This window comes from Pseudocercospora fijiensis (assembly GCF_000340215.1).
Source record: "Pseudocercospora fijiensis CIRAD86 unplaced genomic scaffold MYCFIscaffold_2, whole genome shotgun sequence".
Lineage (NCBI taxonomy): Eukaryota > Fungi > Ascomycota > Dothideomycetes > Mycosphaerellales > Mycosphaerellaceae > Pseudocercospora > Pseudocercospora fijiensis.
In genome coordinates, this window is record NW_006921533.1 from 2,509,875 (window position 1) to 2,531,558 (window position 21,684).

General features: G+C 41.9%; 1 protein-coding gene across 1 annotated transcript; it reads right to left on the reverse strand.

Moving 5' to 3' along the window:
* Positions 1-18,881: 18,881 nt before the first annotated feature.
* On the reverse strand, positions 18,882-21,138 carry MYCFIDRAFT_171677 (uncharacterized protein; the record flags this gene model as incomplete). The annotated part of the gene is made up of 6 exons (XM_007925104.1): positions 18,882-18,901; positions 18,934-19,098; positions 19,125-19,766; positions 19,805-19,812; positions 21,065-21,079; positions 21,119-21,138. The coding sequence occupies 6 exons, from the start codon at positions 21,136-21,138 to the stop codon at positions 18,882-18,884; spliced, it is 870 nt and encodes a 289-aa protein (XP_007923295.1).
* Between the last annotated feature and the right edge of the window lie 546 nt (positions 21,139-21,684).

The window sequence follows — 21,684 nt, forward strand, 5'->3', positions numbered from 1 at the left end:
AAATAGTATACTAGGCTGTTTTCTTCTAATATTACCCCTAGGGTAGTATTAGAGTTTAGCCTCCTAGGGGTCGCCTATATACCCCTAGGAGCTAAGTTTAGTATTAGACGAAAGCCGCTCGGAGGGAGAGACTACAATCTCTATTTATACCTAGATCCTAGAAACTAGCTCGTATCTCCTTTAGCTAGGCGGGGGGGGGCGGGGACCTTCTTTTTCTAGTAGAAGGCTAAGCACTGTCCGAACGAGGTAGCGAATCCCGAAACAGTCTATCCGGTTAATAGGGGAACTGTCTAGGCATCCGACCTATAATCTAGAAATTGCTATCGTATAGATAGTCTTAGCAAACTAAGCAAGGCCGATAGGTAATTAGTCTATCTCCTTCTTAGGCGGGGCTTATCTCGAGTAAGCGGTACTAAATAGGTCTTCGACCCGGAGCCGAGTCCTTAGAAGCTAGCTATAGTTATAGACTAGGCCCTAAGCTGTAACAGTCCTAAGGGTTTGTAGCTTTTTAGAGTTAAAGCGATGCCCTCGTTAAGAGGTTTCTCTGCTTGTCGTAACGGCCCCTTAAGATACTTCGGTATCGTCCGTATCGTAGGCTCTTATCGTACTCTCGCTTCGGTTATAGCTATTCGTGCCTAGAGACTACTTTTAACATACCCGAACCTGTTAGATATAAAGAGATAGCCCTACCTTCGGCTCTAATAAAGGACGGAAACTAACACTACTACTACTACTCGTAGCAATAGTATAGGCTACCGAGGGTAACATAACCTATAGCAATATAGGCAGCTATGTTTAGTAAGATAGGATAACGAGACTGTCGCTTAGGCTAATAACTAGAGCCCTGCAACATAGGCATTATAGAAGTGTAACATAAACAATGTGCTATACGAGGTTAATAATCTGTCTACTCTATAGAAGGAGGCCTCTTATATAGGCTCAAAACTGGCCTATAGGTGTGGGGCCGGTTACTAGCTAATACTATTAATAACGCGCCGAGGACCTACGTAGAGGTCGTAAAGAAAGAGCTACGACAAATCTATATAATAGCACGACGACAAGAACCTATATATAGAACCCTTTACTAGAGATTCTGTTACGACGACTAATGCTAAATTTATTATTCTACTAAAGTAGAAGTAGGATTCTTCCCTTAGATTAGGCGACTCGTACGAGAAGATGCGAAATCCTAGTTAGAAGAAGAAACGATTAATAAATCTTGCTTAGATGCCGACGATAAAGAAAACCGAGATCCGGAAGCTTCATTCCCTCCTAGAGAGGAGTTAGGAGCTATCCTAGAAGTACCGGAGTCCTCTTAGCAAGAGGAGGAATAGTAAGAAGATTTAGAAGGAAGTCTAGATACCGAGGAAGAAACTACAAATAAAGAAAGTAAAGACGAATTCAGGATTAACGACGATACGATCCTTACGTTGCACCTATAGTAGCGCGAACAATCGCCTTACATCTAGTACGCAAATACGAGGAAATGTTTCTAAAGGTTAACGGATAACAGAAGGTCGATCCTATCTAATTTAATTATTTCTAGATAAGCCTACGGGCAAAATTCTAGAATTACCCCCGGATACCTATAGACTATACGTACTATAACTTTATTACGGAGCGAGTACCGATAGGAAGTATAATTACGCCCTACGGATACGTCCTACCTAACGAAAGGACGATTATTACTTAAGATATGCGTTAGACGGTCTAGCGATTAAATTAGCAATACCGAAAGGCTATAGTAGCGCAGGGACGGGATATATACAACGATACCCTCGAGGAAAAATTATATACCGAAGAAGCACGAACGGCAGGACTACGGATCCGTAACTAGTTAGAACAACGTTAGGCTACTAATTAGTCGGGAAACGGACTAACTCTCTAGATTAGAGCGTTCTAAGAGAGTTCCTTAATACCGAAAGCGCTTAAGCATTAATAGCAGTCTTCCGTATAAAAGTTATCGTTAACGGGCACCCGACGAGTGCATTAATAGATTCCGGAGCGAGCGGGAACTTTGCCTCCGAATTATTCGTTAAACGCCGAGGGATCGCAACCCGAAGTAGAAGAGAAGGAGCGTATAAACTTATAGCAGTAGATAGGTTACCGCTACCTAGTATAGAACGAGAAACGATACCGTTACTACTAGCTATCTAATAGCACTACGAGGAGATTGTCTTAGATATTACTAATATAGCTAGTTATAACATTATATTAGGTATACCTTAGTTGAGAAAGTATAACCTAGTCGTAGACTAGAGAAAAGGAGTACTTACATTTAAGGAATGCGACTGTATAATCGGCATTCAACCTGTATAGCGGCAGCGTTCGCAGGCAGATAAGATTAATAAACGCAGGGCGACTCGTAAGACGTTTGCGTCGACAGGAATTACGGAGAACCGTATTCAACCCGGATCGATACTACCGTTAGGTTAGGAGGGTTATAATAATAATTACGGAAAGGATAGAAGTTATACGCTATCGAAGAATAAAACTAGAATCTCGGACCTAGATATTCCTAAAGAGTATAGTAAGTAGAAGCGACTCTTTAAAGAGGAGAGAGGCAAGGCAGCCTTACCTAAATACTAACTATAGGATTATAAGATACACTTACAGCCTAGGAAAGAGCCTCTATAGGGACCCTTATACGCAATGTCTAAGAAAGAGCTTAAAACCCTAGACAAGTAGCTAAAAGAGAAATTAGAAAAAGGCTAGATACGGAAGTCGATATCCTCGGCAGCCTTACTAGTAATGTTCGTTCCGAAAGCCGGATTAGACGAAGAACGGCTAGTAGTCGATTTTAGACGACTTAACGACATTACAATTAAGAATCGGTACCTACTACCGAACATCGAAGAAATGCAAGACCGATTAACTAGATTAGACTAGTATACGAAGATTGACCTACGCGATGCGTTTTACGTAATACGTATAGTAGCTAGATACGAATAGATGACAGTATTCCGAACAAGATATAGGCTTTACGAATTCTTAGTTATACCTATAGGACTTACAAATGCCCTAGCGTTATGTTAAGACCTTATAAACGAAGTCCTCTAAGACCTTCTAGACGTATACGTTATCGCATATATAGACGATATCTTAGTCTATACTAAGGGAGCTCTCGCGGACTATATACAAATAGTATAGGACGTCTTTAAACGATTTACTTAAGTAGGATTTAAGACTGCACCTAAGAAATGCGAATTCTATAAGAAGGAAGTCAAATTCCTAGGATTTATTATTAGCACTATAGGAATCAGGATCGATCTAGAAAAAACCAAGTTAATATAGGAATAGCTAACGCCTACATGCGTTAAAGACGTACAATTATTCCTAGGATTAGCTAACTATAACAGAAAATTCATCGAGGGCTACTCTAAGATAGCGGTACCTCTTACAGAGCTTATAAAGAAAGACAAGAAATAGAACTAGAGCACGAAGGAAGACGAAGCGTTTAGGCAACTAAAGAAGCAATGCGTTTCTACGCTAACGCTACGATTATTCGATAGGAATAAGGCGGTCTAGATAGAAACAGACGCGTCGGATAGGGCTGTAGGAGCATGCCTTATATAGGAGCATAACGGGAAACGATACCCGGTAGCCTATTACTCGAGAAAGATATTACCTACGGAACAGAACTATAATATCTATAATAAGGAGCTACTTGCAATAGTTGCATTACTGCAATACTAGCGAGTATACGCGGAAGGAGTACTAAGTCTTACGATTCTTTCTAATTATAAGAATCTGACTTACTTTACTACGACTAAAGTACTAACCCGAAGACAGGCCCGCTAGTCGGAGCTACTAGGACAGTACAAGTTCGAAATCCGCTATACCCTAGGACGCGAGAACGGACGAGCCGACGTACTAAGCCGCCGTAGCGACTATATAGAGGGTTACGAACTAGTGCAGTAGCAGATATTAAAGGCAAACCAAGATAGAAGCCTTAGTGCTAATACAAAAGAATTTAACTATATTATACGAGTTCTTTAGGATACAGAAGAACAGTTTCCAATCGAATATAGGAAATACTAAGTACCTAAGGAACGAGTTACGGAGTGTATACGACAACACTACGACGGACTAGAAATTAGACACCCTAGAGTTTCAAAAACAATAGAACTAGTTAAGCGAAGCTTCGGATTCCTATATATACGATAACGAGTTCTAGAATATATTAAGAAATGTCTATAATGTTAGCGTAACAAGGCTAATAGGCACGCTAGATATAGATATATCTAATTTAGGACGCTACTAGATAAACTATAAGACGAAGTTATAATAGACTTTATTACGAAACTACCGAAGTCTAAGGATCCGGTTATAGGACATAGCTACGATATAATACTTGTTATAGTCGATAGGCTTACGAAATATATATACTTCATTCCTACTAACGAAGCAAGTACGGCAGAGCAACTCGGATACCTCGTACTAGATAGACTTATACGATACTACGGATTTCCAAAGACCTATATTACGGATAGAGACAAGCTCTTTATATCAAACTACTAGAAGACGCTTACAGCGACACTTAGAATTAAGCACAAGCTATTAACGGCATACTATCTATAGATAGACGGCTAAACGGAAGTTAAGAATTAGGCCTTAGAAGTATACTTACGGCACTACGTTAATTACGTACAAAACAATTAGGCATCGCTATTGCCTATAGTATAACTTGCACTAAACAACTAACAATCTAAGACTACGAAAGAGATACTATTCTTCGCTAATTTTAGGAAACATCCGTAGCTATTCGGGGAACAGTATTTATAGCATCTATACGCGGATAAAGCGATAGTCGCTTTAGAAGACTTAAAGCAGGTATATAAAGAATTGCAAAGGGCAATTGCCGAGTCTTAAGAAAAGATTACGGGACTATATAATGCTAAACGAAAAATGGCACCTTAGCTAAAAAAGGGGGATAAGGTCTACCTCCTAACAAAGAATCTAAAAACCCGGAGATCGACTAAGAAACTAGACTACGTTAAAGTCGGGCTATTTTTAATTAATAAGCCTAAAGGACTAGTTAATTACCGACTTAAACTACCGGACGACGCGAAAATCTACCTAGTATTCTATATCTCTATACTAGAACCTGCAGACGCCGAAATACCGTATTAAGAAACATTTCACTTCTAACCTAAGGAAGAAATAAGTTTAAAGTCGAGGAAATCCTAGATTAGTAAGGTTAGAAATACCTTATTAAATAGAAAGGATACCTATATTTAGAAAACACCTAGGAACTAAAAGAAAACCTGCAGAACTGTTAGCAGATAATCAAAAAATATCAAAACCGGACAAAAAAGAAATAACTAGTATAGGAATTAAACCTACGACCTCTTAGACCCTATCGATTATAGCGCCTTAGAGTTCTTAACGACCTAGGGTAGTGTAGCTCGAGGAGCGGGGACTCTAATAGCGTACCTAGCAACTATGTCTTTTGTAGCTAAGAATTATACTACTAGACTAACTAGCTAGAAGATAAAATAGATAGGAAACATTAAAAATACATACCTTTAGGACACTAGACTCTCGGCACTCCTACTAGAGATTTTAGAGACAGGCTAGGATGTCCTATCTAGACGACTCTAGTTATAAGGCGACATCTATAATCGGCTATCTAGGGGAAACGGCTCGTTAGTAGGTAACGAGAATATTATCGGCTCTATAGGCGAAGAGCCTAGCTCTCTTTCGAGCTCCTCCGCCTATTAAATAGAGGCTTCCTCTACCTTAAGAGCTTATACCTCCCGATCCTCCTTTATACGTAGCGACTTACGTAAGCGACGGACCTTTGCGCGATGCTCGAAAAGCTTCCGCGTAAGGAGGTCCTCCTCCTCTTCGGCCGCTTTAAGATCTTTAGCTATCTTTAGGCGCGCCTTCCGAATTTTTTTATACTCTATACGAGTAACTTGTATATTATAGGACTAGCCGTATAGGGCGCACTCGGAGCAGCGATCGGAACGAAGATCGACTTTATAGGGTTTACCGGCCTATTCGTAATAAAAGCAGCGGATCGGCATTTCGAGACAGTCGGCGAGGATATTATTTGCGATATTTTCCTTACGCTAGCGAGAAGACAAATCCTTAGATAACTTTAGTATAACAAAGAAGTTAGAATTAGAAAGTCCCGGAATAAGGGACTATTCCGCTTAAGGAGGGGGATAGTATTACGGATCTAATTAGTTAGAGTCCTTATATAATCTTAGAGCGACGCTAAGACTAGTAGGCTAAGCTATCGCTCTATCTTACTAGGAGCGATAGGAGCGGTTAAGAGCGACAGCGTCGCTTACGTCGCTTACGACTATAGACAAGATATCTCCTTTGTATTTAGGAACGCCGGAATGCCCTTATAGCTCGAGGCGTTTAACTTATATTACCTACTTACTAATTAGAATTACCTTTATACTAATTATTCTGTCTCTACCTCCCGCTTATATTAGCCTCTCTAAAGAAGCCTCGGCTTGTACGTAATAAGAAGTTACTTAACGATCTATCGCGAGTAACTGTAACAAAAAGCTCTTAAAGACTTAGATCCTTTCGAGAGAACTATTAATTACGAGCCCCCGCCTATCGCAGCTAAGGACAGTCTAGGTTCTAGCGACGAGGGCGATTCTTACGAAATCGAGCGCTTTCTCGGGCGACGGACCGTCGTCCGAAGAGGCTAGCCTGTTCTCTAATACCTAGTAAAGTAGAAGGGCTATAGGAGCGCCTATAATATATAGTATAATATCGACGACTTAATAGATATAGACAATCTACGCAAAATCTATAATAACATATACCCTCTAGAGGAGATACTACTATCCCGTACCCTCCGTAGAGTAGTAAAGTATAAGAAGGGTATATTAGCAGGTAGATAGGGTAGTAGTAGGAACGAGTAGTATTCGATAAGGATCTAGGAGGAGAGGGAGGAAGGCAGGAGAGTTGGCCTAACGCTAAGCGCTAAGCCCTACCTAAGGCACTAAGACCCTAGCTTTACTCGGCCTAATTACATGCCAATTACGTGTAGCCTCTTTGGCTCTAATATATGCTTCCCTTCTAAAGGCCGCGCCCTCGTAGCCTGTCTATATTCTACGACCCCTATTGCCGCTAACTTAGCAAGTCTAATAAGCTGCTTAGCCCGCGCTAAATTAAACACTTAACTACCTAATTATGTAACTATGTTAAACCTCACCTTCTAATACAATGTCTAACTTCTAACTACGCTATCCCTATATATAATAAACTATAAAGTGATATGTATCTGCAAGAATTAAGGGCCTTCGACTAATTACAATACGAGCGCGTCTTCCCTACTATAATAGGTAGACGTACGAGGTATTATAGCACTGCCTCCGTTCTAAGTGATGTCGTACGAGTTCTTTGCGTCTACTCTAACAGACCTAGAAATGTCCGCTCCGAGGGTTTGTCCGCTTCCGAGGGTTGTTCTTATTGCTACGAGGGCTATTATTTACTATCGTAGTTTCACTAGCCCCAATTAGTTAGGTTTAGCAGCCTTCGAGTGTTAACTAATTATATCTTTTCAAAAAACTTAGTTCTTCTAGTTTCTATAGGTAAAGGCTATTATAAGTGTAGTAGTAGAGGTTCGCCTCGCTTAAAGGGTTAGATAGATCGAGGAGTAACCTATTGTCCGCAAGATCGACCCCGGCTAGCTTAGCTCTATAGTTTTGCCCTTAGTTAGTTAGTCTATTAGTCGCTCAATCTTTTAAGCGGCTTAAAGTTTTAATTAAAGTTTTGATCAAAGTTTTAATTAAAGGTGCCTTAGGCTCGTAGTATAGGTAAGGTTGTATCCGTAGGTATAGTAATAGTAGCAAGTAATATTAATAATAGCGACGCTAGTCGTCTTAGCGCCAACTTTACCTTGCTTTTCGATTTCCTTCTTCGACTAATAATACACTCTGTAATACCGTTACTAATATAGCCGCGTTAGCCGCCGGCGCACTACTAGCTCGTAGCGCGACACTATTACCTTTATTACCGTTATTCGTACGCGCGCGTACGTCGCCCTTGTCGAACGCTTAGGTCTCGAGGCCTCGATAGAATAAAGAATAAAAGGGGGACCTATAGGGCGTATTAGTAAAGAGGTAGAATCCTCGAAAGAGCAGTTGATTGGTTAACAGTTATAGCGCGTTTGTTAACGCTTAGTGCGCATCCGTTATCGTAGTATAGTCTTATTATCCTCTACTAACAATTGCTTGCCTCTAATTAGTTAGCTTAATAGCACCCCGGGGGTAGCATTGTTCCTAGGCCTTAATAATAACATTATAAGCTTTTAGCCTTCTTCTTGTTCTTTACGCTAGTCTAATACTTATCTAACAACTCGGTTATGTCCTTAAAGGAACCTTTAGCTTCCTATAAGTCCTATTTAGGTAAATAGCCTTACTATCTTAATAGGTACTCCTTCTTACCTTTCCTAGTCCGGTGCTATAGGATACGTTCTATAGACTATAGCTCTTCCCTATCCGCTAGTATGTCTTCGTGTTTAGTAGGTGCTTTATCCCCCTCGCGTAGGTAATATAGCTTAAGGAGGGATATATAGAAGGTGTTATAGATAGTGTAATAGGGAGGAAGCTACAACTAATAGGCCTATACGGAGGAGCCCTTAACTTCTCGAATGCGGAATAGGCTAATGTATCTTAGTGCGAGCTTAGGCCTTGTTTTGCCGTTAGGTAATAGGTGTTTGCGGATGCGGAGGTTCTTTATACTAAGTATAACTATATCGCCTTGCTTAAAGGTTATTAGTATATAGCGCTTATCGTAGTAGGTCTTTTAGTACTCTTAAGCCTTTGTCAACTTCTCGGCTATCTTAGTATAGATTTCTCGCATCTTCTAGACACGTTCTATTGCCGCTAGCGTTTCTAGTACTTAACGCGCTTCCCTTTCCTTACGCTCGGCCTCGAGCGACAGTAGGTCTTGTAGCATAGCAGCGTTCTAGCCTATTATAGCTATATAGGGCGAGATCTTAGTTAATAAATGCACACTATTATTGTACACGAATTCTATAGGCTATAGGAGGTTAACCTAATCCTCGGGGTTCTTATTAATATAGCTGCGTAGGTACTGCTATAGGGTAGCATTCTGCCTCTCTGTCTAACCGTTAGTCTATAGATAGAAGGCTATTAATAGCCGATGCTTCAGTCTTAGCTATAAGCAAATCTCGCTCTAATAGTAAGATATAAATGTCGAGCCCCTATCGGAGACTATCCCCTTAGGGGTTCCCTAATAGGTGTAGAAGATGTTACTCTATAGCGCCTCTACTATATTAATAGCAGTCCAATCCTTGCGAGCAGGAATATAGCGAGCACCCTTAGTAAATCGGTCTACAATAACTAGTATAGCGTTAAAGACGTCTTTGCTTCCTCTTCGCTTAGCAGGGGGAAGACCTATAATAAAGTCTATTATAAGCTCTATAAAAGGCTTCTTTAGAATAGGGAGTAAAGACAACTCGCTAAATAGTAAGTGCTTTAGTGCTTTAACTCGCTAGCATACTATATAGGTCTGTATATACTCCTTTATATGCCGCTTACTATTTAGCTAGTAGTATATGCGCGATAGTAACTCGTGCGACCTCTCTATGCTATAGTAACTAGCGAGCTCACTATTATAGTGCCTCTTTAAAAGCTCTTGTCTAATCGATTGTTTAGTAGGGATATAGTATCTGCCCTTAAACTTTAAGTAACCTTTGTCGTCGATCGACTAGTTATTACTCTTACTAGATCGAGTCGCCCGTCTACTTATAAGCTTATTAATGCACTCGACAGCAAAGGCGTCCCTCTACTAAGTACGCAACAGCTTATCTATAAACGATTAACTATCCCTATTTGTAAGGTCGTTTAATAGCACCCGTACTGTCGAACGAGGTACGCATTATATATATCTAATAGCACTAGCAGCCGGAACTACTACAACCTCTTCTACAGTGCTGTCGCTATATAGGCTATTACTGTAGATAGCAATGTCTTTAATCGAGTTATTATAGCTCGAGCGATCTACGTCCTTTCTTTTAACGTATACTAGAAGAACGACAACTCCGCTATAGTATTTGTTGTCGCCGCGGGGTCCGGAAGTCCGCTTATCCTACGCTTACTTATTAATAACACGGGCTATAGCAATCTTATACTACAGGGTTAGAAACAAAGAATTAATGTATTAGGTCTCGCTGTCGTAATTAGGTCGCCTCGATAGGCTATCGGTAGGGTTACTTACGCCTAGCTAGTATAACACATTAAAATCAAACCCGGCGAGGTAGACGGCCTATCTTGCCTGTCGACCTATAACTCTAGTAACCTTCGTGATTCTACGGAGGTTGTTATAGTCCGTATAGACCTAAATGGTATGCTAGGCACTATCGAGATAGTAGCGCTAGTACTTAAAGGCTTTAATAATAGCTAAGAGCTCTTGCTCGTAGGTCTCGTAGCGACGCTTAGCATTAATTATCTTCCTCGAGAAGAAGGCAATCGGGTGCTAGTAGGTGTTATTAGCCTACTATAACATAATAGCTAATATAGCGAACTGTAAAGCGTTAGTCTCAATTCGGATCTGTTTGCTTAGTACGAAATAGTGCAACAAGGGGACATCGGTAAAGCGTTGCTTTAGGCCGTTAAAAGCGGCTTGTACTCTATTAGTCTATTTGAACTCTCTAGTTAGGTTAGCCTTAGTTTTAGTAAGCTTAGTTAGAGGCATTACATGCCGTAAATAGCCCTTAATAAAGCGACGATAGAAATTAGCGAAGCCGAGGAACGACTATAGTTCCTTAATAGACGTAGGACTAGGCTATTTAGTAATAGTTTTAATCCGATTAGGATTAGCCTTAACACCCTTAGTCGACACGAGGAAGCTAAGGAAGGCTACCTCCTTAGCAGCAAAGGTGCATTTAGAAGGTTTGCAATATAGTTTATAGGCTCGTAGGCGGTCGAGGACCTTGCGCACTACGGCCTAGTGTTCTGCAATATTAGGTAAATGTATGTAAACTAGGATGTTATCTAAGTAAACTACACAGAGATAGTCTAATAGGCCTAAAAGGGCTCGATTGATATAGGACTAGAATGTTGCAGAGGCATTAGCTAGGCTAAATAGTATAACTAAGTATTCGAAATAGCTATAGCGAGTACGGAAGGCTGTTTTCTATTCGTCCCCCTTACGAATGCGGATACGATAGTACGCATCCTTAATGTCTAGTATAGTGTAGTAGTAAGCCCTAGAAAGGCGATCGAGGGTCTTATTAATAAGGGGGAGTAGACAGCGGTCTTTAATAGTAACAGTATTAAGCCTACGATAGTCGACATATAGGCGTAGGCTACTATCCTTCTTTAGTACGAACAGGATAGGGGCACTAGCAGGGCTGTTACTATACCGAATGCGGCTATTAGCTAGGTTTTCCTCTAGGTACTTACGCAATATAGTAAGCTCTCGCTTACTAAGGTTGTAGAGGGGGCTAAAAGGAACCTCCTTGCCCTCTATAATGTTAATCTTATAATCCGTCTCCTTGAATATAGGCAGTGTCGATGCTAGGTGATGTTTGAATACATTAATATAGGTCTCTCGAATAGGCTCTAGTATACGAGCAAGCTAATTAGGATTATTAGGGGGCATAGGTTCATCGTTATTACTACCGAGCAAATCGGCAGTCGGATTAGCTAAGGCGGAGGCTAGTATTAGGTTGCTAATAAACAGGACCCTAATATTATTAGGACACTCGCTAACATTAATGTGTTTAATGTCCTCTTTCCTAGCGATTCTAAATCGCTACTTCTAAATCCCTAAGTCTATAGCTACAGCGTAGTACTTAAGAACAGGGTTGCTAATAACAATAGTAGCTCCCCTATACAGGTTGTCTATATCTACTACGTAGGCAGTGAAGTCTAGTAGGCGTTCATTTCCGAGGTCATCCTTTAGAGCTATAGGAACATAGTAGGCCCTATAGGTTAAGTGCCGAGCGTTATTAAACTAAGCAAGGGTTAGTAGGTTAGTCTTCGGCAGTTGTCGAAGGTCTAATTGCTTAGCTAGGCGATGGCTAATAAGGGCACTAACTGAATTTCCTAGATCTAGTATAACCTTAGTTTAGTAGGTAGTGCCCTTCGTATCCTATACAAGGTAGGAGCGTGTTATAGCTAGTACAATGTCGATAGTCTTACGCCGTACAAGGCTAACAGTTAGTGCGGCGCTTACTCTTTTTTCGAAGGTTAGCCTATAGGGGTAGCGTTAGCTACTAAGAGGTGCTTTCGGTGTTTAGCGGAAGTACGATTAATTCGGGCCTAGTCCTTAGGTTTGTCGCATTAGCCTAGTAGATAGCTAGTGCTATTACAATTGAAGCACTTCAATCCGGTTAGTAGACTGCCGTAGCTATTGTTGTTAGTTAAGCGGTTAGTACTATAGGGATACGAGCCCCTTCTACGGCCCCTATCGCGGCCTCCTCTATATAGCCGGCGGCTACGGCCTCTTCTACGGTTATTGTTACTATTCCTATTGTTAGCATTATTGTTATAGTAGGAACCCTAGTTTCCTCCGCGGCTACTACGATTGCCGCGGTTAGTACTAGCTAGTCGGATCCTCGATTCTAGTCGTTATTAGAGCTAAACAGCCCGTTCGGCTGTTTCTACTTCGACTATAAATTAAATGCGTGTTAGATTAGCTTGTTCGAATATACGGCGACGGTCCAATTCGAGGATAAGCTCCTATCTAAGTTTTAGGCGTATCTCGGAGATCTATATAGAATTAGTCTTAGGCGGAAGGTCGTCTTTAAGGGTTTTTAAATAGGCCTCGAATAAGCGGGCCGATTGATTAGTCTTTTATTTAGCTCGAAGATATAGGTCCTAAGTATATTATTGCCTTAGTATAGGGTTTCTAAGGGTGTCTAGTATAATAGTCTTATAGGTTTGCTACTAAACAGCGGTCTAATTAGTAAGGGAGTTAAAGTGGTTATCCTAGGTGCGTTTTAGGTCGCTATTAATGTATTGCATAGCGTAGACGACTAATAAGTAGTTATCTAGCAGCGCTCTTAGTGCATTGCGCTAGTTAAGCTCGCAGTTACGAATGTAATTATTGTATTGCTTCCGACTAGAGCTATTAAACACGGTACAGTCCTTGAGTTTAGCATCCTTCTTTTAGACTAAAACGGGTAGTAAAGAAGGTCCCGCTATTAGTTTAGTTGTCGGGGCTTCCTAAAGGCGACGGAGCTCGAGGAGATTATCCTTTAGCTGTTGTTCTTAACGTAGGGTAGTAAGCCTGTTTTAAGTGGCTTCTTAAAGTCTCCCTAATAGTTAAGGGCTAAAGGCTAGTTAGCTATATCGTCGATTAACAATGTTGTTAAGAATGTCGTTAATAGGCAACTCTAGGTCGTTACCTAGAATTACAGGTTCTTCTTTAGTAGGCTCTTTAGTAGGAGGCACTTTAGTAGGTGCTCTAGTAGGCACTTTAGTAGGCGCTTTAGCAGGCACTATGCTACTAGCATTGTCGTTGCTAGCGCTACTAGCGGTAGTACGGTTGTTGTTTCGTAATAAACCGGCTATTATAAGGGGCGACACTAATAATGTATTATTAGCCCCTAAGATGCGGATATAGCGGAATTAGTAGGTATCGGTCTAGTACGATTGACTTAGTATAATAGGTCGTATAGAAGGCCTTGCTTAATAATTAGTACGGTTGCTTCGATAGAATAGTACGTATAGGTCCCGTTCTTCGGGCGTAATATAGTTAGATTAGTCTTGTTCGTAGCTATACCGCTAAAAGCTTGAAATAAGGACTATCTAGCTACTGCCCTTAAAGGGTAGATCGAATACTATATAAGAAGGGTATATTAGCAGGTAGATAGGGTAGTAGTAGGAACGAGTAGTATTCGATAAGGATCTAAGAGGAGAGGGAGGAAGGTAGGAGAGTTAGCCTAACGCTAAGCGCTAAGCCCTGCCTAAGGCACTAAGACCCTAGCTTTACTTAGCCTAATTACATACTAATTACATATAGCCTCTTTAGCTCTAACATAAAGCGGACGAGAGCTCGCTAGCCTTTTTTAGAGGTTGCTAGCTCCGCCGATAAAGGCGAGGCCGGGCAATCCCTCGCAGTTCGTCGCAAATCGATACGACTCTACGGCGCGACTCCTCCTTCGGAGTCGTAATCCGCCTAGGCGTACCCTTATATCGTTATCGTAACTACGTTACTTAGGCAACCGTTATACGTAGACGCGGGCTATTCCTTATTTAGTATCGATCTTTCCGGTATCCTACGATAAGAGAGCTTTCTATTAATTACCGACGACGAATAGAAACGGCCCTTAAGCGCGATAACTGCGTCCGTCGTAGAGAACGTAAAGCAGTAGCTTTTTAGCAAAAATTTCTATAGCACCGATTATAATATAAGCGCCTAAACGTTATATTATTCGAGGCGGATTTATAACGCGCGTCTCGCCTATACTATAAGGCCGATACGTTCGACCTCCTCTAAGGAACAATAGCTAAGGAATATCGTAGAGGCGAGGATCGAGACCCTTAGGACACCGCGATAGGGAATAGTAAGATTAACGCTCCTCGCGAGGAATCGCTACTATTAGACGGTCTAGGATCGGCCGGATAGTCCTTATTTATTACCGGCTTAACGCCTATGCCTAAGCTAGAGAGTAAGGCAAGCAATAAGGGTATAGTATAGGGCACTACGGTCGGGAATTACACGGCCGCGCCTAAGCTAGAGGACCTAATAGATAAGGCGGATATAGTATTAGATACTACGGTCGAGAGTCGTACGGCCGCGCTAGAGCTAGAGAATATAACGGATAAGGAAGATGCAATATTAGACAAAACGGTCGAGAATCGTATAGCTACGCCGAAGCCTAAGGATGTAATAAGTAGGGAGGATATAGCCTCGGATACCCCGATCGAGATTCCTATAATCGCGGCTAGGGCTAAGGATATAATAAGTAGAGAGGAGGCAGACGTAGACCCTTCGATCGAGGTTCCTATACTCGCGGCTAAGCTTAAGAATATAGCGAATAGAAAGGATATAGCGCCTAGCGCTACGGTCGAGACACGTACGGCTACGCCTAAGCTAGAGGATATAGAAAACTCGACAAAGGATTCGGTAGGTAAAGAAGATATAATAGCGGATTAGATCGGCGAGCATCGTAGAGAGATAGATAACGCCGCGCTCGACCCGTAATAACCGCGGCTAGAGGAAAACGGTACTAACCTAACGTAGACGCTAGAAGGATTTATAATTCTCGCTATAGTAGAAGGCAATATCCGATAGATCTTTCGTAGGGCGCTATAGCTTATTTCTACCGACGGTAGCTTAAGTACTAGCGAGATTTAGATAGTATTAAGCTATACTGCCGAGAATAGGCACGTACGGCCTTTCCTAATATTTACCGAGGACGGATCCGATATAGAGCTATACTACGCATTAACGGACGCCGGCCGACGACTATTATAACGATACGCACCGTTATTCCTAGGTCGTAGTCGCATTAACGAAACGCTAATAGCAAGCTTAGTACCGTTACCCCCGGCTAATAAGGCAGACGAGTCCGATTAGGAATCGCTCGATATAATAGCTCGGCCGCAATCGTAGGGAACGCCGGATAGTAAGTTTAGTATAGCGTAGCGTTAGACTATCGCTAACCTGTCGATAGTGCTTCCGAATCTAGACTATCTACTCTCCGATATTAGACGGTTTTTATTTCTAAAATATTACGTACCGGCGGTTATCGCGGCGGTTAATCTAGACTACGTTTTCGATAGGAAGTCGTTTATATAGGCGGTTATAGCGCTTACTACGAAGAAGAAATAGTTAACGGAATTAGCGAAGGTATTATTAGGCGAGGGCCGATAGACAGGTCGAGTACTCTATAAGGCTATAGCCGACTATTTTATTAATAACGGCGACCCGCCGCCGCACTATTTAGGTAAATAGGAGTTTGTTTAGAAGGGCAAAGCGTTAGAGGTTAGGATTCCGGAGGCCGAGAAGCTATAGGACGCTATGCCTAGCTTCTTTGCCCTCTACCGTAACGCTACGGCCTACGCGTCTAGTAGCCCGGTTAACGGTGCAGAAAGCGGCCCGACTAATCCTATTAGCGCGTAGCCTCTTTATGCGCCTTCGGCTTTAGAATCGGTACTATCCTTAACAATACCCGCAAACCGACCGGCTTCGCTAAAATTACTATCTTTACTAGCGTATACCCTTCCTAATTTACCGCTATTATAGGTACTAGCCTCTCTAACGTAGGCGCCGAGTAACGGCTTGCTATAAGCGCCCGTACTAGCTCCCCCTAAGCTACTTACTACTCCGATCGAGTCGGTATACGAAGAATACCTAGACCCTTCCTCTAAAGAACTTAAGTTCGAGCGATAGCGGCTCTAAGAGTAGCGCTTGCGCTAGACTTTAATTAATAAGCATCTTCTTCGTACTAACGAGACACTCGAATAAGCGACAATCCGGTAGTACGTAGAATACGAGGACTATAATAAGAAAGTCGATATACTAATCGCCGCTAATCCTATAGAGCGTAATAAGGCTAAAGATACACGCTTTATCTAGGCCGCGAAACTCGTATATAACGTATACGCCGAGGACGTAGACGGTCGACTGCCTAACCTCTTTCGCCTACGCCTATATAAGTAACTCGTCGAATACTATCTAGTAAGGCTTTAGTATTACCTATACTATCTATACCTTACTACGGGCGATTAGCGCTTCTAGATTCTACGCGAATTGCATTAGTATATAGGCAAGCTAGTTACCGATTTTAAAAGCCTACTCTTTATATAACTATACTCCTTCCGAATCGTAAACAACGATTACGCCCGTAAATACTCTATCTTTAGGACCGACCTCTACTCGGACGGTTACGATACGTAGTAGGAGATTTACGCGATACGCTTTAGCGAGTACGTAGCGCTTATAACTACGAGCGAATTAAAGGAGCTTCCTAACCTAGCTAACCTCGATACGAATTTTCTACTAACTATTACTTTCTATTATACGAAGTTGTAGTACCGACTCCTAGCAAACATTACCCGCTTACGCGAGAACTTCCTTAGCTTAAGCACTTATACCGGCGACCTACGATTCTAGCTAGCACTGTCTCTAATCCGTAATAGAGCTATCGGTCTTATAGTACGCGCTATCTTATACTTCCTATAGACGGTCGACCTTGTATAAGAGTAGTTCTACCGCTTCGTCTCGAAGGAACATCGGGATAGTATTATAGTAGGCGGTTACCTAGTCCTATATAAGCGTAGCAAGAACGGTAAGGATGTATCCTACCGCGACTATAGTAAGGAATACTAGAAGACAAGTAAGCGACCTATTAGCGAACACGTCGGAGCGACAAAGTATTATAAGATCGACCTAACTACCTATAGCGAAGTCTAGTTCTTATAGATAGTAGCTACCGAACGACTCTCTATAGTGCGCCTACCTCTACTAGACTCCTAGCTTAAGGATTACACTATTTAGCTACTACTAATCGGTATAGAGCTTAGTGCCTAGTCGGCTATATAGCTCTATAAGTAGTACGAGTCCTCCCTTAACTCTAGTAGCCTACCCTACCTATACCGTCGCAACCTAGGTCGCCTAGCTATTACCTAGGACGTCGTCGCTTATACCTAGCGGTATATTACGGTCCGTAACGCCTATACGCTTCGCGGCGAGGGCTATATATCCGCCCTCTATACTAATAAGGCGCTTACGGATACGAAGGCTACTAATACGTCGCGTACGGAATAGTACGCTTAGCTTATAGATAGCGGTCGCTACTAGAACGGTACCTATACCGCTAATAAGGGCAAAGGCATGCCTTTACTACTTCTTAACCGTTAATACCTAGTAGACTTTAGCCTAGTCTACTAGCTAACTTAGATCGATCCGGTATACGCCTTATCTACCTTTACTGCCTATATCTAGACGCTTAAGGACGGTACTATCCCTAATAGATTAGAGCCCGCGCTAACGCTACAGTTCTATAATTTGCCGAAGACAGCCTCTACCGATCTAGTCTTCGATCCTTTAGGCGTCTAGGAGCGTATTATATAGGGTAATACTATTTTTAAGTACGATAAGATAGTAACGAATAAGAATTACTAGTAGTACAATATCGACTATACTTAGGATCCTATAGGTGCATTCCTAGTACTATTACCCGACTACTCGCTTACGCGACGCCCTTCGTAACTGTCGTAATAAGCAAGTATAAAACCGACGTAGTTATTACTAGAGAGATACGATTCTGTACCTAGCATTACTGTTCTAGTATACTGTTTAGGCTTAGCCTTTATACGACGCTATTACGCTCTTTTGCCTTAAACCTTCCTACGGTACGGCCTACTAAGGACCTTTGTTTTAGAATACTATAGACAGTGCCGACCTTTTTTATAGGGGGGGAGGCTATTACGATATAACACTATTGCATATACGATAGCAGGCAGCGGTTACTATCGACCGCTACGGTCGCTATTGCTACTAATAGTAGGACTATTATATAGATAGCTTGCCTCGCGGCACCTTAGAGAATGTATTAACTTTTGTACCGTATAACTGTTACGATACCTTCGTACTGTAACCGTGTGCCTAGCATCTTTAGGTATTATTATATAATAAATCTAACTACTACGTCGTATCTATATACCTATTTAATTACTCCTCTTATAAGTTAGCTAGTTCTATTTAAATTCTATTTAATTCCTATCCGAATCCTTTTTAAATTCTTTCTGAAGTCTTTCTAAATCCTTTCCGAATCCTTTCTAAATCCTATTTCTATTCCTTTTAAGAATCTTTATCCTATAGCAACACTATAAAAATAAAAAAATAAAAAACTACTTATCTCTTATAAAATTTTATTTGAATTCTATTAGAACTATAGTAGGCTTACTTGATAGTTTCGCATTCTAATTAGACCAAGCCTCGGCTAGCCCCTTGTGATTTAAGGTTCCTAACCACCGCGGTAGTCAGACCGGCGATTTCGGTGGTCAGACCGGCGCAGCGCTGCGGCCACGTCCACCAATTCCGTGGACTGGCTCACATACCCAACAAGATATGCCATCAATACGCCGCCTCTTATGATGTGTCCTTCCAGTGCTCGTCGTCCCAATGCTCTGCAGCTAGCTTCAGACACTTCTTGTTGAAACAACCTCGCTGATGTACGGCGTTCGGATCAAAGTCCATAGTCAGTCTTTGCTCATAAGTTGGTGCATCGCCTCCACCAAATACTGCATTCTGCATTTCTGGATTCCTCCAGTTCGCTCTTTGCCAATCGATATTCTCCTGCGCGCACGACTGACGCAACCTTGGCCAGCTCTGGCCTCGTGGAAGGGCCACCTGCTTCTCGGCCTCGGCCAGGATGCACCAACAGGCGGCGTTGATGAGGACGGCCTCAAGCGAGCCGAACGCTTTGAAGCGATGCCTCAATAGGGCTGTGATCCGATGAAGACCGCGATGTTCCATTTCTGAGGCGAATCGGAATTCCTCGTCATCAGCCGGACGACGAACATCAAGGCAGAACCTGGTAGCTGGTTCATATGTGCCCTGGGAACAGTTGGGAAGCTCTGCTTCGCGAACAGCCACAGCCCATTCGGTGTAAAGTGTTTCAATTGTCTCCCGGCTGCGCTTCTCGACTTCATGAAGGACTCGATAGTTTTGATGCACCGGCTGGACGACTTCCCAATCCCCATCCGAGATCAACGATCGATAGAGCCGGATTGTGATGTTGAGTGTTGAGTCTTCGCAGCATTGTGCTGGAAGGGCTGAGAGCTTTTCCTTGAGAGTGTGTTTACCTTGGTGCCGGTGGATTTAGTTATATAGCGCAATCCACCGGATTTTCTACCGGTTACAATCCACTACCTATTCTACCTCTTTGTTTACCTTGTTTTCCGGTAGATACTATCGGTGGATTGTAATTAATTACTATAGCGCCGTCCGAGTGCGGTATGCTATATTTAGTAGGTATATACGTCTACCGAAAACGCACTTTTAAACCGCGTTTTCGGTAGATTCGCGCTATACGCGTTCCTTGCCTAGAAACACTATCTCTTTGCCTATATTCTTATTATTACTATCTCTTACTATTACTATAGATTCTTCGAGAGCGCGTAATTAACGGATCGGTATATTGCTTTATATAATAGCTAGCTACTAGAATTCGATACTCGTTACCCTTCTATAGCGGAAATAGCGTAGGAAATAGTATAAACTAGCGGGCGTAGTGCAGACGCTTACGTAGGCGAAGAAAGGTCGATATAAGGTATTTCGAGTACTATATAGTCCGCCGAAGGAGAGTTATAATATAATAGGTTTAAGGCAGCCGGTACTAAAGAGTTTAATTAAAGAGTTAGACGAGAAGGCGCTTATTCGATATCGTAGAAGGAAGAACGATATAACGGTCGCTAAGAAGGTAATAATTTATATAGACTTCGTATACTATAACCGCTCGATATTAGACCTAAGAAGGCTCTATTAGCACTCGATACGGACGTTTAATCGGGTATTAAAAGAAGTTAGTATTACGCTCTATTACCTTGCCGACGAATATATACGACTACCGGACGACCTATCGCCTTATAAGAAGCTAATTAGTAGCCGCGATGCTAGCAAATTTAAGTACTTCGCGGACGTTATAGGAGCGATAGATAGCACCCTTATTCCGGTAAGTGTGCTATAGTCTTAGCAAGGCCCTTATCGCTATAGGAAGAACTATATCGCATAGAATATAATAGCGGCTTATAGCTTAGATATAGTAGTCTATTATACTCTTATCGGTTACGAGGGCGCTAGAAATAATAGTTAGGTATTAAAGAAGGCGTATTCGAAGGACTTTATCGTTCCTACTAGTAAGAAGTACTTAGTAGATAGCGGCTATTCCTTTAAGGATAAGAGGCTTCTCGTACTATATAAAAGGACTAGATACTACCTTCGAGAACAGGCCGCTACTAGCAGGCGTCTAGTTAATAAGGAAGAGCTATATAACCTCTGTTACGCTTAGCTAGACCCCGCAGTAGTCCGGGTTAGTTTGGTTTGGTTTGCTAAGCCGAAATTCTAGTTTAGTTTAGTTTAGTTTACTAAGAAACCGGTGCACGGACCGGTTTGCCGGCTACGTGCCGGCTACGGACAAAAACCTATCCTAAAACACGTCCAAATAGCCCGAAACATAGATGCAATCGTATAGCGTGTACAATATAGGGCCCCCGTCGCGTCCCGGACTCGTTCCGAGGTCGTCGTATGTCGTCGCAGTTTGCTTAGAAACTAGCTTAGACTAGCGGGGCAAAAAACCAAACCGGAACTAAACCGGAGGGATACCGCTAAGAAACTAAACTATATACATTTAGTAGTTCGGAAACCGAACTACTACGGGGTCTACGCTTAGCTTCGTAATATAGTTAAGCGATTGTTTAGTATAATATAGAAGCGCTTCTATATTATTAAACAAGGCCCTTACGAGCGGTATTCGATACGCTCGTAGTCTAGGTTTATTATATCCTACTTCGTGCTCTATAACTTTATCCTTCGCTATAGACAATAGCCTTTATCTAGTAAGCCTAAAGTTACTATAGTCTACCCTTCGGAGGTTAATAAGGACGACGAATTAGCAGGCGTTACCGCCGATAATAAGGATCTATATTAGCGCTATCGTAAAGCCTTTACGTAGAATATATAGGACGATTACAGGCAATACCTAGAAGACTATAGTTTAGACGA